Here is a 16,702-nt window from a genome sequence, read left to right as displayed (position 1 = left end):
CCCCCCCACCTCCTCCCACCTCCTCCCTACCTTCCCCCCACTTCCCCCTACCCCCCCCACCTCCTCCCACCTCCTCCCTACCTTCCCCCCACTTCCTCCCCACCTCCTCCCCACCTTCCCTCCACTTCCCCCTACCCCCCCACCTCCTCCCACCTCCTCCCTACCTTCCTCCCCCCCTCCTCCCCACCTTCACCCCACTTCCCCCTACCCCCCACCTCCTCCCACCTCCCCCCTACCTTCCCCCCACTTCCTCCCCACCTCCTCCCCACCTTCCCCCCACTTCCCCTTACCCCCCCCACCTCCTCCCACCTCCTCCCTACCTTCCCCCCACTTCCTCCCCACCTTCCCCCCACTTCCCCCTACCCCCCCCACCTCCTCCCACCTCCTCCCTACCTTCCTCCCACTTCCTCCTCACCTCCTCCCCACCTTCCCCCCACTTCCCCCTACCCCCCCACCTCCTCCCACCTCCTCCCCACCTTCCCCCCACTTCCCCCTACCCCCCACCTCCTCCCATCTCCCTCCTACCTTCCCCCCACTTCCTCCCCACCTCCTCCCCACCTTCCCCCCACTTCCCCCTACCCCCACCTCCTCCCACCTCCTCCCTACCTTCCCCCCACTTCCTCCCCACCTCCTCCCCACCTTCCCCCCACTTCCTCCCCACCTCCTCCCCACCTTCCCCCCACTTCCCCCTACCCCCCACCTCCTCCCACCTCCTCCCTACCTTCCTCCCCACCTCCTCCTCACCTTCCCCCCACTTCCCCCTACCCCCTCACCTCCTCCCACCTCCCCCCTACCTTCCCCCCACTTCCTCCCCACCTCCCCACCTTCCCCCCACTTCCCCCTACCCCCCACCTCCTCCCAACTCCCTAACGTCCCCCACTTCCTCCCCACCTCCTCCCCACCTTCCCCCCTTTCCCCCCTACCCCCCCCCCCCACCTCTTCCCACCTCCTCCCTACCTTCCCCCCACTTCCTCCCCACCTCCTCCCCACCTTCCCCCCACTTCCCCCTACCCCCCCCACCTCCTCCCACCTGCTCCCTAACTTCCCCCACCCCCCTGCCTCCCCCTCCCCCCCAATTTCCTCCCACCCCCACCAACACGGTCAGTTCCAAATCTCGGAACGGAAAATCTACAATAGGATTTAGAATATATTTCATTACAACTTTGCCTGTTTATTTAATTAATAGCTAGTCATTCAGTCAACTTGATTATCTTAATGTACTCATAGCTGTCAACCCATACGGTTTACCCCGTATTCTTGTACAGGGAAATTGAGTTTTCAAGTCCATACGGCGTACAACCGTTTCAATACGGACAAAAGCATTGTTTTTGTCTGTGTTTTTTCCTTGTGGTGGGAGTTTGAATGATACATTTTGAGATTTATAAAGTCACGGGGTGACCAATAAGGTCTGATTTGGTCCGTAATAAGGTAGGAACTGATAAGGGGTTGACAGGTAAGTGCACTACAATGTGAAAGGATGTCATGGGGGTTCGGGTCCTGGCTGTCGTCCCTGTCATCGCTGTCATCTCTTCATCGTCATCGTCGCTGCATAGATCGCCAGCTATACAGTCTTCATCGTCGTCGTCACTATATAGTCAGTTAGCGGTTGGAACCCGCACCCTGGCTAGGTCGGGTTAGAGTAGCCTCCCCTAGGCACCCGTAGCCGGAGGACCCAGATGAGTGATCCTGTGTTAGGGCACGATAGCCCGGAGGCAGTACCTCCCCAGGCAGTGTGTATAGAAGGGCCGTTGCCCTGAGTGAGCCGGGGTTGTATTGCTGAGTGTCAGAGGAGTGGTCCAGTGTTAGGGCACGTTAGCCGGAGGAAATACCTCCCCAGGCAGTGTGTATAGAAGCGCCGTTCCCCTCAGTGAGCCGGGGCTGTATTGCCGAAGTATTGTGAATAAAAGTCTTGCCTCCAAGATCAGTCTCCGACGTCTCGAGAACTCACTACACTACATATGAATTGTCTTTGAAACTGATTGGCCTACACTAGAGAGAGCCTTATTGAGGGCCTAGTCTCACCAGTGTCAGACGAGAGAACGCCAAATGGCGAACAGTACAAAGACAATACATGATCAGAAGAACATTATAGCTCGGGGTGAGCAGCTATAATTAGGTTCCTTTTTATTCTGTTTTTGTATATAGTATCATTTGTATCACTTCTTAAACTCTTCGTGCTGTATAAATCCACTATTAATACATTCTACAATAAAATAGTTTGTACATATATATAAAAAATAGTTTGTATAAAAAAACTATTTTCTGGAATCGGAAACAATTAACATCTTTTTAACTAGCTGGTCTTTACTCCCAGAGTTGTTGGCTGTTTCTCCTAGTTTTGTTTATTTCCTCCTTTTTATGCACTGGACGTATTGGGATGATGAAATGCGCCGTCATCTCCTTCTTCTCCTTTGTCTTCTTCTCGGGAGGGGGCGCGCCCGTTAGTCCATTTACATATCGTCCCGGATGTCCCCAGGAAGCCCATTCTTGTCCCGCCTGGGGGCCCGGCGACGAGGACCCGTTCCACAACTGTTCGATTTCAATAGCCCGCCCCTTCTTGTTTTTGACCAAATTAGTTCCGACGCCGTCTGCCGCGTGGCCGCAGACGCGAGCCGGGCTGTGACTGCTGGTTGACCTGGGGTCCTTCACGATGCTTGTGGGCTGCGGCACGCTGATGGTCGTCGGACATTGTTCAATCCCTGGGGTCCAGGTTCATTACTATGGGGTTTCGTCGGTAGTTGATAATTATCCCTGTTGGGTTTTTTAATTGTTCTTGTTTCCACTACGCGGAGAATGGAGGTCAGCCGGGATGGCTGGTTTTCTTTTTTTACTGGGGGGGGGGGGGGGGTGATGTAGTGATATAGAATCGGTCACTTGGCAGAATAGCGCTTGTTGCTGGCAGGGAAGGGGATCTGCAGTTACAGCAGCCTGACAGCAGGTCACGTGATAGACCAGAGAGAGGGATGTAGGGGAAAGGTTACAGAAGGGGCACGTGAGGGAAGCTCAGGAACCCGCTAGTAGGTTCTAGAAAGGGGGCGTGAGCGGGACGGAGCGAGGCCACGCTGGGAGGATAAAAGGGGGCCCTGAGCGGGAGCTCATGGCTGTCGTTTGGAGTTGGATCCCGTCGTGCTGCTGGCGTCTTCGTCGCTGTCTTCATCAGTCAGGCAGTCTGCCAGCTGTCTTGACTGGGAGCTGTAGTTACTTTCTGTGAACTGTTAAGGCTGTTAATAAACAGAGTGCCTCCTACTCTTCGTGTCTCTGAGTCAGTCACTACATATTGAATGAGACATGGACTCTGCATTAGATTAGGGTTCTTGCATTACATGAGACAAGTGACGTAAAATTATGGTTCTGTATTAGATGAGAGTTCTGTCAGATACAATGAGGGTTCTGTACGGGATGAATACAGGTTATATACTGTATCAGACCGAAAACCGCACACTCATCCGAGCAAATAAGTCCATGATTATTGTCAAGTGAAGGTCAACTTCAACCAAATATCTACATTGCATCCTCATGCCACCCACCCACCCCTCTAACTTCCCTCTGTGCACCGTCCCCAACCTTCACTCTGATATTGCCTCTTGTAAAACCTTGAACGTTCATCGCGCAGTCTGTTGTTATGTGGCCGTGACCCTTTCTAAGGTCACCCAGCCCACGTGGCAGATGAAGAAGAGATTAGATAGGAGTGCGTGTTTCACATAGTCCCTCCTCATGCTTTAAAAATACCGTGCGGAATGCAAAGATGCACTGTCGCTGGGTCTCCACGATGAAATAACTCGAATAAGCTGGGAAACTGAAAAAGCTCAGCTTTTAAATAAACGATATATAAAATGTAAACGGAATGGTTACTCTGGCATTTGGTGCTGTGGTAATTTGTGTAGTTTTTAGTCCAGCCGCATCATGCGTCAGTGATCAGATGTAATGTCACGTGCAGCTTACTTTGACTGAAAATGTATTCTATGCATCTGTAGTAGTGGTGGGGAACAGCTATAATCTGGCACTGTGGAGGAAAGGGATCGTGGATCACACAATTATCGTGAAACTCACTTCCCATGGGCATTGCCGTACGATGCCTTGGCTTGCCAGGTGGTACAGCACAGTGCAGACTTATGTCTCTTTTGTATGGGATAGAGCGTTGCTCCCTCGCACATGTCGACTTTCTCTGGGTGCTGCATACTGTACACATTCATTAGTTGAAAACATGTTAATATATAGAGGACTGCAGAGCTTGGGCGATTGTTGAAAGCGCCGGCTCCCCACCTGGCTGCTGCCTTCCAGTTTGTCTGTGGTTCCTCAGCGATTGTGAGATGCAATGTGCATGAACGACGACGCGATTTAAAAATTAAACATAACAGTAGTACATTTATTCTACAAGATACATTTTATTCTCTTCGGGAATAGGGAATGTTGTTTGCAGGATGCGTACACTGTAATGTATTCATCCAGCCGATGTATTTTTTTTCCAAACAACTTTTAATTGAATAAACAACACTTCATTTCCCATGCCAAAGACGTCTTTACCATATAAGGCATGAATTCAGATAAAGTTGGAATCCTATGTGGGTTGGAGCATCCAGTTCTTACGTCATTGAATTCAACTAAAGCAGTCGGGATGATGTATGATCATGACAGACTGATGAAAGGATGTATATATGAATAAATACACAGGTGGGCAGACATATGAACAGGGACATAAACAACTCTGTAGATGGACACAAAGGGGGTGCCGAAAGACAGTTAGACAAACAGGTGGAGATACAGTCATGCAGCACAGAAACAAGCATATACAGGTTGGCAGATATCTATACAGAGATGTATAGATATCTGCCAACCTGAACAGTTTCAAGCGACTGAAACAGTCATTCTCGTCAAATTTGAGAGATGTCTGAGATACAAACAGCATCTTCACAGGAGAGGGAGAAGGAGCAGCAGGGCAGGGTTAGAGACCAGGCAAGGAGGGTAGTGTCGACCGCTGTTCAGAAGCGCGGACGGTAACGGAAGGAAATTTCGTGCGTTGGGTGCATGACGCCAAATCCGAATCGCGACACGTTGATGTCTGGCACTTTAGTGGTGGGGTCGGAGAACTCGACGTCGTAGTGGATCAGCATCAGCACAATGAACCTGAGCAGAGACACGCACACACGCACGCATGCAGACGCACGCACATTAACGCAGGCACATTGACGTACACACATTGAAACACGCACGCACATTGACGCATGCGCACATACACGACGACCCCCCCACTTAAAGTTAGATATTGTAGGGGTAACAAAAAATTTGGCCCAGGCTGCAGACCCCCAAGACCCTGCGTTAATCCGGCCCTGGTCACAAAAGGGGAACTCACTGTTTGATCTCGTTGGTAGCGAAGAATCTCCCAGGACAGATGGACACACCGGCACCCCAGGGCATTGTGGGATACCGGAGCTTGCGCCCAGACTTGAAGAAGTCCGTCTTCTTGGAGCCGTCCTCGTTCAGGAAGCGATCGAACTTAAACTCCTGCCATTGGCAGAATGAGACAACGCGTCACAGATGGGCAGGTGAGCTGCAAGGCGGTTGTCATAGGGCAGAGCGGAACAAGAGGATGGCCTAATCAGGTGCTCCTTTTTTTAAATGAAGGATGCACTCAGTCGCAAGAATATCACAATCCTGCTTGGAATTGTTTAGTAAATTACTTGTTCAGCTTGTGGGACTGTGTGGGAGGAGTCTGGAGAAAACCAGAAAAAAACCTCCCAACACAGTATAACTACAATATTGTTACTATGATTATTTGCTGTACTGCCACCTAATTGACCATTCCATCTTAACGAGTGTTTTTCTTCAGGTGGGCGGAGACCGGAGCACTTGCCCTGGCCTCTACGACAGACACGCACGGACAGCAGCCTCCCCCACCTCGGGATCCGCGTGGACCTCGGGGTCCATGTGGGGGCTCAGGTGAGGGAACATGGCGAGGCGATCACCGGCGCGGAGCTTGGTGCCCGGCCCGCTGGCGCCTGGAACCTGCAGCGTCATGTCCTGCTGGACGGCACGCACGAGGATGGGAGCCGAGCGAAGGCGCAGCATCTCCTCAATCACGCTGTCTGCATGGGGGAGAGGGGCGAGGGGTAAGGAGGAGTCATGATGCCAAGTCATGATGAATGTGGGGAGCGTTTGAGCAGTAGTTGGCGCACTGTGCTATGAACCCGGCGAACCGAGTTTGATACCGGCTCGCGGCAAACATTGGTGATAAATATCTGAAACTGGTTCTCGACCTCCCCTCTATCGACTCAGTCTAAAATGAGTACCTGATGCAGTGTGCAAATGTCAGCATTTCGGTAACAAAGGTGGACAGTCGTGATGCTTGCCACCCACCTCCTCGTATACTCTGTTGGACTTCATAGTTGTTGGCCAATCGCACTTGCCCGAAAAGTTTGTTAAAGGCTATACAGCGGGGTGGGGATCTCTGTGAGTATTAGATTAAGCGGATAGGCGAGTGGGTGGGCAGGTGGCCGAGTAAGCGAGTGAGCAGGTGAGTGGGCACGTGCGTAGACACACCAAGCACGGGCGTGTTGACGAGCACGTCGCGCGTCAGCGAGATCTCTCGCGTCTCCGCGCCGTCGCTCTGCCCCGTCGCCTCCAGCAGCTGCTGCACCTCGGCGCGCACGGCAGCCATGGCGTCCGCGTGCTTCATCAGATACGCCAGCGTCCAGAACGCCGCGGGGCCCGTGTTACCCTGGTCACATGGGGGACATCCCAGCCTGTGGTCGCTTTGCTGCCCGCCTGCACTTTGGAGGCCAGGTTGGTAGATCAAACAATTTCATAAAATTCCATCACTATTCGTGCGTATTAAGGGCGCCACCTCCTGCCTTGCCAAGGTAAATTGTTAAAGTCAAGTAAAAACGTATTAAACCAATGCGTACTTTCGCATGTGTAGTTATGGGTATGTCGGCACTTTAAGCAAAATTAGCCAAATTGGCGTACGTATGTTGAACTTCTTTCGCACCGTATGTATTAGATAAAAGTTTTTCTGGCTGGATTCCTGGCACACAAGCAAGCGCGCATGCGCAGAGGTGACATCATCATGCAGATCTGCGTGATGATCCCACAGTGTTGAGTCGGGTTTGTGTGTTGTGCTAACATCATGGCTCTCCCCCCCCATCCTCCCACCCTTCAGCCTGGCCGTGTATCTCCCGCATGCGATAGAGGAGAGATAGCAGGAGGTGAGGGAGGGTGATAGAGGAGGGAGGAAGAGATGGAGAGGAACGGAGAGGAGAAGGGCAGGGAGAGAGTGAAAGGGTGTGAAACGGAGAGGTAAAAGAGGGCAAAAAAAAAATTAGGGCGAGGGAAGACGACAGGCAGTGAGATGATTCGGGAGAGGCAAGAGAGATTGAGATGGGAAAGGGAGAAGTTGGAATAATGAGAGTGAGATAAACAGAGAGATAGGGGTAGGGACGATATAGTGGAAGAGAGGAGAATATAGAGGGAGGGAGGGAGAGGTAGAAAAAGGGAGAGGAATGAACAACGTAGCAAATCGAGAAAGAGAGATAAACTGGGATATATAGTACAGAGGAAGGCAAGAGGAAGGTGGAGAGAGGGCTCAATACAAGATAACAAGTTTTGCTGGCTGGCTGTCTGGGATGTACGGAAGCTCACATCCAAGGGAGATGCAATTTGCTTGTTATAATTTTAGACAAAAGCAAATCGCATAGCTACTCATTCTTTTTAGTGTTTAACAATATTAAAAAGCCTGTTTAAACATGAACAGTGTTGTGAGTTTTGTAGATCAACACCCCCCCTCCCCCATACTCTTTGGTTCTTTCGGCAAAGTCACGTAGGTATAAAATAAATCACGACGCTTCGGGTGCAACACAAGCGTCTGTCACTTTGCATAACGCTCTGCTGCAGGGCTGATTCAGGGGCCTTACCTGAGAGGCCCAGAGCAGCATGAACAAGGTGCGATCCCGGGTCTCTTTGTCGGCCTGCAGCTCGGCAAGCTTTTCGTCGCGGCTCAAGATCCAGGGGCTGACGTGCTCACGCACACGCAGCAGCGACACCGTCAAGTGCTCCCAGAACCACGACTTGAGTCGGTCTGCTTCCTTCCGCTGGGCTGAGCCGAGGAGAGAATTGGGGGGAAGGGTGGGGATGTGTAGGGAGGGGGGAGGGAGAGATAGAGGGACAAGTGAGCTGGGGAACAAGAGGACGGTCAAGCAGTTGAGTGGGTGGGTGAGTGAGCCAGTGGGTGAGTAAGTGGATGAGCAGGTGAGCACGTCGGGGAGTGAGTGTGTAAGGGTGTGGGAGAGCGGATGTGTAAGTGGCTAATCATGTGGGAAAGCAGGTGGGTAAGCGGGTAGTTGAACGGGTGAGTGGGTAGGTGAGCGGGTGGGTGAATGAGCGGGTGGTTGAGTAACCGGGTTGGTGAACAGATGAGTAGCTTGCTGGGCAGTTAGAGTTATGACAATGGGCCATACGAGACAAAACATGCATGACAGAAAACACAAAAGGGACACTTTTTTTTTTTAGTCGAATGCTGACCTCACATTCGTGACAATTTATAAAATCTCTGTAGGCCTGTGGCACCACCTCAGCACCGACGATGATCCACTCGTGCTCGTGGGTGTTCTCCGGGCACTGCAGTTATAAAAGATACTTGAGACATGCATCATGAATATTGTGTCATACCGGGCCAGAGCGTGGACGTGGCGATGGCGGGGAACAGCTGATCGTACTTGCGGAACTCCTTGAACACCTCCAGGGAGTGTGTGGTCTGCCTTGCCGGCCCGCCCGGTTCCTGGCCAAACAAAGCCAGGTAGCCGGCTCTACGTGCAGCATGGACAGGCATTACTCAATAACGATGATAACCACAATGATGAAGATAATGACGATGGCAATAACGATGTTGAAAATCACAATGAAAACAACGGAGGGAAAATAGCAAGAGGGGAGCACAAGAAGAGGAGCAGAACTCAGTGTAGCATACCTGAACACGATGCCATAGCAGAAGTCAAAGAGACCGGATTCATGCCACTTAGCGTCCCCGTGCCCCCCGCACCCCCCACGACCGTTTCCTTCATTGAATGAACCTGGCCCCATGAGCAGGTGCAGCTGGGACATCATGGCGTCTGTCATGGCGACCAGCCCGTCGCCCTGCAAGTGGCTGCGGGGCGACACGCACACGCGACCATGCACACGCGAGCGCACAACGGTCCCCTGTGCAGCTGTTGGAGCAAGGGAGTGTTTCATCATCCCATAACTTGGCTGACTTTGTCTCCATACCATACCAAGGACTAATTTATGGCTCAGTCGACCCCGGGGAGGGCTCCAACAGATATTTGTCACGGATGTTGGCCGTGAGTGGCAAGTAAACCCAGGTCAGTGGGCTACCCACTACACTAGAGCTCCACACATGAGCACACACAAGAGCACACCAACAACCGCCATTCGCCACAAAGTGGCGGTGACATCACCATAGTGCATGAGCCAGGCTAGTTGCACCTTGAGGCCACGGTGAAGTGTCGAAGGCTTGCTGGCAGGTCAGCGTACATACCCAGGTGCCCTGGTTTGATTGCCTGAGGCGACTGGAATATGCACCACACTCAATAGTACAACACAAGCGTGTGTTACCACTGCGCCACTCTGCGCCAGAGTTAAAAGGATCACGAGTGAGCTTTGGTGCGAGCTGTAGCTTGAGGTGCCGCACCTAACGTTGAGGGCGCTGGTGACCTTAGGGTACTCCACTTTGATGTTTACACCAAAGACGATCAAGACGAACTGGCGTGCAAACGCTTTGAAGTCAAGCGCGGAGCGTGGTTCGCGCGCCACGGCCGCCACATCGTGTGGGTCCAGCATGAACGTGATGTACTCCCCGCCCAAGCACACCTGCGGCGGTGCAGGGGAGACACACAGAGACAATGAAAAGATCCCGCGTATGGCCTACGCAGGCTGCTGAAACGAGTGCCGTTAGCGAGTAGTCTGTGCCACCACGCCATTAAAAATGGCGTCCGAAAATTTGAAAAGAATCTCGTTGCACAGTAGGAGATGTAGCACCAGGAAGGAAGATAGCGTCGATCTCGATCAGCCCAACTACCCACGTGGCTCTGCATTAAGTGACAAGTGCTGTGTCTCCCAAATTGATCAATGCAGCCACATGCAGACTTCGAAGAACAGCCGACGATTGTCGACATCATCCGTGAACCCAAAGAACAGGAGGTTGGCGGAGGACGTCAGGGTGTGCAAGGTGGTGATGTTGCCAGCGCCGTGCCTGGCTGCCTTTTGTTGAACCATTGCTGATGTTTACACACCGCACAGATGTGAAATTATAGCTGAGTTGACCTAGGGGAGGCTCATATTTACCACTGATGTTGGCCATGAGTTGAAATAAAACAATCTTCACTGAGTTTGTAGTGATATGTGCTATCCTCTAAGTTACAACAATAAACAACCGCTGCCCATTTGCCTCTAAGTGGCGGTGACATCACCATGGTGCTTGTGCCAAGCACAGACGCACATGATTGACATGCACAATTTCAAGTGCACACATGTACACAGTAGGATGAATTTATTCAGCACATTTTATATTAGTCACAGTCTTAGTCTAGTTGAAGACAACCTATGTAATTCTATTCAGGTTTTAGTCTGGATCTTATTTAGTTATTCACAGTTTAGAATTTGAGTCCACACTTGGTCATGACATGTTGGTGTGAGGGGCAACACAATTTAAAAAGGTTGCAATGTGGGGCTCAAGATAAGTATGGAAAAAAACCAAGTAGAGTTGAACAAACAAATGAAGATTTGTGTTGGAGGAACACAACTGGAATAGACATCAGGGTTTACGTGAAGGCTGACCGAGATTAAAGGATGAAATAAAGAGGTGGACAAGAGTAGGTTGCAATTCTTTTGAAAAACTAAACTTAATTAAAACAATCAATGTGCTTAAGGAATAAATCCAGATTTGACAAAGAAAATTTAACAAAATAAGGGGCTACAGAAAATCACGGGAGAGGAGGTGCATGCTTGGAATTATACTGAGAGACAGAGGGATATATGAATCAGATAACATGTGCAAGTTAGAGGCATCGAATTGACTGGAATGAAAAAGTAAAAACTAATCTTAAAACCAAAATGTCAAAATTAGTGGCCCCCACAATTTTAAAATGAATTTTGTACTTTTTGGCTTTGTAACCTAGGCCTAGGAGAGTTTGTGTATGGAGATATTAGAGGTTATTTACCCCCACTATGGTTGTCACCTGTCCTGGATTTCCTAGGACATCCTCTTCACAAATAAGATGCATGAGGAGATCTGCAAGTCTTCTTGTGACAATAAACTCCCTGTTTGTGTAAATTGCATAATACAGCACTCACTACAATGTACTTGTATGTTGATCTGCCCTATTTCATTATCATATATCCCGTTTATTTGTTCCACGTTTATTTGTTCCCACTGTCCCCCACTGCTGCTGCTGCTGACCGTGAAGACGTCTCCGTGCTTGCGCTGCATGCGCCGCAGGAAGGTGTACATGTTTCTCCGGAACTCGATGGCATGACCCAGCCATGGGATGAGGCCTTTATCAAGAGGAGGCTCTCCTGGGTGCCTGGGGGGGGGGGCACAGATGGCATTGATGGGTTGGGAAGGTGGAGGGGCATTGAGGTGGGGGGGGCATGTGGGTATTGAGTGGGGGGAACGGAGCAAGGCCAGGGAATGAGGAGAGGGGCTAGAGATAGAGTTCAGGCATTAGGGACAGGAGGAGGGGTGTGCTACCAGTTTTATAGCCCACTAGCTTATATACCCCCGGCATTGCCCGGGCCAAAAAAATATTTCCAAACTAAAGTAAAACCTTGGATTGCGAGTAACTTGGTCTGCGAGTGTTTTGCAAGACGAGCAAAAATTTTAAATAAATATTAATTTGATAAACGAGCGAGGTCTTGCAATCCGAGTAGTACGTATATGCTTTGTCTACCAAGCGTCACGTGATCACAACTGATATACGAGTGCTTTGATATGAGTGCTTTGGATTACAAACACGTTTCCGGAACGAATTATGCTCGCAATCCAAGGTTTTACTGTACTCTTAAAAATCTAACAGCAGTGCGTACTGACTATGGTGGTACCTACTATGATTACAGCCGTGCATACCGACTGTGGTGGTACCTGCTATCACTACAGTAGTACATGCTGACTCTATAGCAATATTTATCGACTCTATAGCACAAAGTAATCACCTGACGGAGTGGCGTGGTGAGGCCTAGTCCCATGGAGAGCCTTCGGCCTCGCTTAGATTGTCCAGCTGGCCGAGGTGGCACCTTGGCAGGCTGGGGCTGGGCTGCTACCCCTGACCCCCCCCCCCCAGCCACGATCTCCCCGGCCGATCTGCAATAATATCTGCGGCCTATAGTGGTAGCATCTAGCGACTGTATAGTAGTAACTGCACACATCGGGGTGGGGGGGACATCACACAGTGAAGAATTTACCTGAGCTAAATTTTGATTTAAAGCTTTCGTGATTGCAGGGATTCATATTCTTGGTTCTTTCAGTAAAGTCTTTACCGAAAGTCTTTACCGAAAGAACCAAGAATATAATTTACCTGAGCGTTTAGTGTATTTCAATAGCATTTTTAACGCGAAATAAAATGCCCCCCTCACTCTCACCGAAGGCGTGCGACTTGGCCTGGGCCGTCCCCCCCACCAAAGGCATGTGCACGCGTAATAGATAAAAAAAAGAAAGAGATAGCACGCAAAAATGTCACCAAATCGCAAATTAAACTAATCTAAAGTTGACGGATGTGAAAAAGGAATAGCTCTTGCTCACGGCAGGGCTTACGGCAAGGTACCTGGCTATTTTTATTTAACGTAAACCCCACTGTTGGAGAGCGAAATCGTTCGCAAGCGCACGAACACGCACAAAGCCACACACAAACCCACAGACAATTTTTGATTTTTATAGATGTAAGGGATCTGTGAGCCACCCTCACGCACACGCACCACGCAGACACGAAATCTCCGCTCTCACTAAAACACGCACCAATCACACGCGCGGGAATGCGCTGGACGGGGGTCAGGGGTTAAAGGGCCATGGTGTCACCCGGACCAGGCGTGCCAGACGTGGATGTGTATTGGGAGCGAGCACGGAGATGGAGGGGTTAAAAGGGGCTGCGAGACGCGTGTTCGGGGTTGGTTTTGGAACGTTGTGCGTTGGAGAAATAGCAAAGTGCTTAAACCAGTCTCCGACTCCTTTTCATATATATACAAGATTAGGCCATGGTACTTATTAGTTTTATAAGTTTTATGGAATGTGTAATGAGGTGTGTAATGGGGTGGAAATATGTGAAGTGCTGAGGTGAACAGTGGTTAGGTATGGTATGATTTTTTTTTGGTGTAGCAAGGTGTGCAATGGTGTGATGAGGTTTAATACAAAATGTCGTGGTGTGGTTTGGTTAGTGTATAATGGTAAAGTGTGGTGAGTGTGCAGTGTTGCAGAGTGCCGAGTGTGTAATGGCAAAGCATCGCGAGTGTTTTATTGGAGCGGAGTGGTAACTGTGAGGAGCAATAAGTGTTGCGATTGAGTAGTGGTGATAAGCGGATCAGTGTGGTAAAGCAATGGCGAAGAATGATGAGCCTCACTCACCGGCTTCTCCGTGTGACGAACAGGACGAGACCGATGATGACGAGGAGCCCCACGACCCATGAGGATGCGAACAGCACCAAGCCGGCCATTACGAATCACCTCTACACAACAACGCAACAATGTACCATATAACACAATGATATAACACAATACAACACGGGGCGGTGACATTGCCCAGCGGAAGTGCATTTGCCGTTTGTTGCAGAGGTTCAAGGTTCGAGCCTCCCGGCCGCCCTGGTTAATACTGCAGTTGTACTATCCACGAACACACACCGTCTCCTTCACGATGGTCATTAAAAAAAGCCTGTGGCATTATTTGAAAAACAGTAGGCCATATGTGTCGGAGTCATGATGCAAATCTTCCACATTTGAAACATTACTCGGTCATTTATACGATACAATACAAACAACGATACAACGTAACCTGCCACATCTCAACACAATCTATTACTGCCCACTATAACTAAACACATCACAATATTGTACATACCATCATCGGCCTTCGTCAATTCCCTGCTGGATGAAGGCTTTCCACACCCATTGTCATCATCGCTCACGATCCGGTAGCAAGTTGCATGACGACCTGTATATTTGGAGTTTCAAATTTCTCTGTTTTTTCCTTCCAAATTTGTAATCGAAACATGCGTCTAGAGCAGTGGTTATTCACCTTTACTGTAGCCTTGCATCCCCTTTGGTTTTCAATAGTTGGAGAAATGTATAATGTCGATAAGTACATAGGTTTGATGAAACAACGCAGTTGTACTTACGTGCGCGTGCTTAATTTGCTTCGATTATTTACCTTCTAAACAAATGTGGCCACGTCTCGCACAACATGATTTAATTTATTTTGTTTTATTTTATTACCTACGTGACTTTACCGAAATAACCAAAGAGTATGTGGATCATTGCAATCACGAAAACTTCAAATCTAGATACTTTTGTAGTGGAGTAGATAATGCGCATAGGAATTGGCCATGTACAGTACAGACAAGGAGAACGGCTCACACGAGGTCGAACAGGTGGTCGAGTCGCGAGTGGCGTAAACGCAAGTAATTAAGGGAGTCGTGGCACGAGGGCTGTGATTGGTCGAGAGGCTGTTAGCATTAAGTGGTGGCGTCTGAATGTCTGATGAAGGGGACAGGTGCGAGCTGGCGGGAAACGGCCAGCGAGCCACGTGGCAATTAATTAAGGCTAATGCGAGAGGGGATAAAACGCGAGGTGGTTGGAACGGAGGGGAGTTGCTGTTGGAGAGTTGTTGCTGGGCAGTTGTTGCTGGGCAGTTGTTGGCGAGGGGTGAAGAGATACGAAGAAGACAGCTGGAAATGTTAGGGAAGAATAGATAGAGAGCCGGACCCCAAAGACAGTAAATAGCGATAGGGAGAGTCAGCGTTAGCGGAGATAGATAGAGTCACTGTGTGTGGAAGGGAAGTCACTGCGTGTGAAGAGATAGCGGCGATACTGTGTGCGAGGAGATAGAAGACGAACCACTGTGTGTAGATGGGAAGACACTGTGTGTGAAGAGATAGAAGGAACACTGTGTGGAAGGGGATGCACGGACGATGCTGAAGTAAATCGGAGTGTCCGAGTTGGCGGAGCACGGAGAGAATTACTGTGTACGGAACGATGGAATAAAAGTGACGGCGGCAAAAGAGACGGTTGTCGTCCGAGTGAATTCGCGGCACTACACTTTTATAGTTCAGTGGATCTTACCTGGCAAAAAAAGGTGACGTTTCAGGCGATGAACCTTCTTCCTAAGACATACAGAGACGACAATGCAAGTGATGATAATGTAAGTGACGATGACGCCAATATATCAGTGATGCTGAATTCCATGTGATACTATTATGATGATGGCTGTTTAGACCATGTCTCCTATAATGACTATACTGTGTATATATTCTTGGTTCTTCCGGTAAAGTCGACGTAGAAGGGAAACCATAAAATAAAAAGATATAAAAACAATAACATTCTTACTTTTATTGCTTTATATTTTTATTATTTTATTGTTTCCCTTCTACGTGGTGACTTTACCGAAAGAACCAAGAATATGAATCCCTGCAGTCACCAAAGCTTTAAATCAAGGCTACACAGTACTTGTAAGTGTGTGTGTGGTGGCGGCGGTGACCGTGACGGTGGTTAATGTCAGTGAAGACGGAAACCCGGTACTGAATTCTTGCCTAAACTTCAACAAGCCGAGGCAGATTCACTCGCAAAATCCACGTCGATATGAGCAATAACTCGACGATTTTAAAACACAATTATTGCAAAAACGCATACGCGTGGACGCACCCAAAACGCTCACAAGACGGAAGATTACGACACGCATTAAAACCGTTCCACAAACAAGGCCTGCGCTTTTTTTTACAATTCGCAAGGGTTAGAACTCATCCGCCGTGACGCTGCCGCAGCATCAACAAAGACGCAAACCTCCCTCACCAGACTTGTTGTGGGAGGTGGGGGGCAAGTGTTGTGGAGCACCACCAGCACCACCACCAAGAAGACGACGAACACACAAGACACACGGGGGAGACCGGGTTGCCTCCAGACGACACAGCTCCGAGTGCTCGCTCGCTCGTGGAATTTGTTGTTGAAATTTAGAAGAATCGATTTCCGATTCAGCGTATAGGAACGCATGGGAATCGATTCTTTATGAGAATAGAGTCGACTCCAAGCCACCCCACTTCCTCCCCACCTCCTCCCCACCTTCCCCCCACTTCCCTCTACCTCCCACCTCCCCCCTACCTTCCCCCCACTTCCTCCCCACCTCCCCACCTTCCCCCACTTCCCTCTACCCCCCACCTCCCACCTCCCCCCTACCTTCCCCCCCACTTCCTCCCCACCTCCCCACCTTCCCCCCACTTCCCCCTACCCCCCCACCTCCCTATCTCCTCCCCACCTTCCCCTTACCCCCCCACCTCCCCCCTACCTTCCCCCCACTTCCTCCCCACCTTCCCCCCACTTCCCCCTACCCCCCCACCTCCTCCCCACCTTCCCCCCACTTCCCCCTACCCCCCACCTCCCACCTCCTCCCTAACTTCCCCCACCCCCCTGTATGCCCCCCCCCCCCCCAATTTCCTCCCACCCCCACCAACACGGTCGGTT

At 50.2% G+C, this 16,702-nt stretch overlaps 1 protein-coding gene across 1 annotated transcript; it reads right to left on the bottom strand.

The window, feature by feature from the left end:
- Nucleotides 1-4,345: 4,345 nt before the first annotated feature.
- LOC116946700 (7-alpha-hydroxycholest-4-en-3-one 12-alpha-hydroxylase-like) lies at nucleotides 4,346-16,203 on the bottom strand. Its single transcript, XM_076070078.1, has 12 exons — nucleotides 16,037-16,203; nucleotides 15,311-15,351; nucleotides 13,601-13,701; nucleotides 11,447-11,570; nucleotides 9,680-9,858; nucleotides 8,960-9,136; nucleotides 8,662-8,798; nucleotides 7,908-8,089; nucleotides 6,538-6,715; nucleotides 5,896-6,083; nucleotides 5,351-5,502; nucleotides 4,346-5,124 (listed from the first exon to the last, which is right to left on the bottom strand). Exons 3-12 carry the CDS (start codon nucleotides 13,687-13,689, stop codon nucleotides 4,980-4,982), a joined length of 1,551 nt encoding a protein of 516 aa, XP_075926193.1. The 5' UTR covers nucleotides 13,690-13,701; nucleotides 15,311-15,351; nucleotides 16,037-16,203; the 3' UTR covers nucleotides 4,346-4,979.
- Nucleotides 16,204-16,702: the final 499 nt, after the last annotated feature.

The sequence above is a fragment of the Petromyzon marinus genome, chromosome 27 (assembly GCF_048934315.1).
Source record: "Petromyzon marinus isolate PM22_M1 ecotype Great Lakes invasive population chromosome 27, UKy_Petmar_22M1.pri1.0, whole genome shotgun sequence".
Lineage (NCBI taxonomy): Eukaryota > Metazoa > Chordata > Hyperoartia > Petromyzontiformes > Petromyzontidae > Petromyzon > Petromyzon marinus.
Note: the sequence above shows the minus strand (reverse complement) of the source record. Positions and strands in the feature narration are given on the sequence as shown.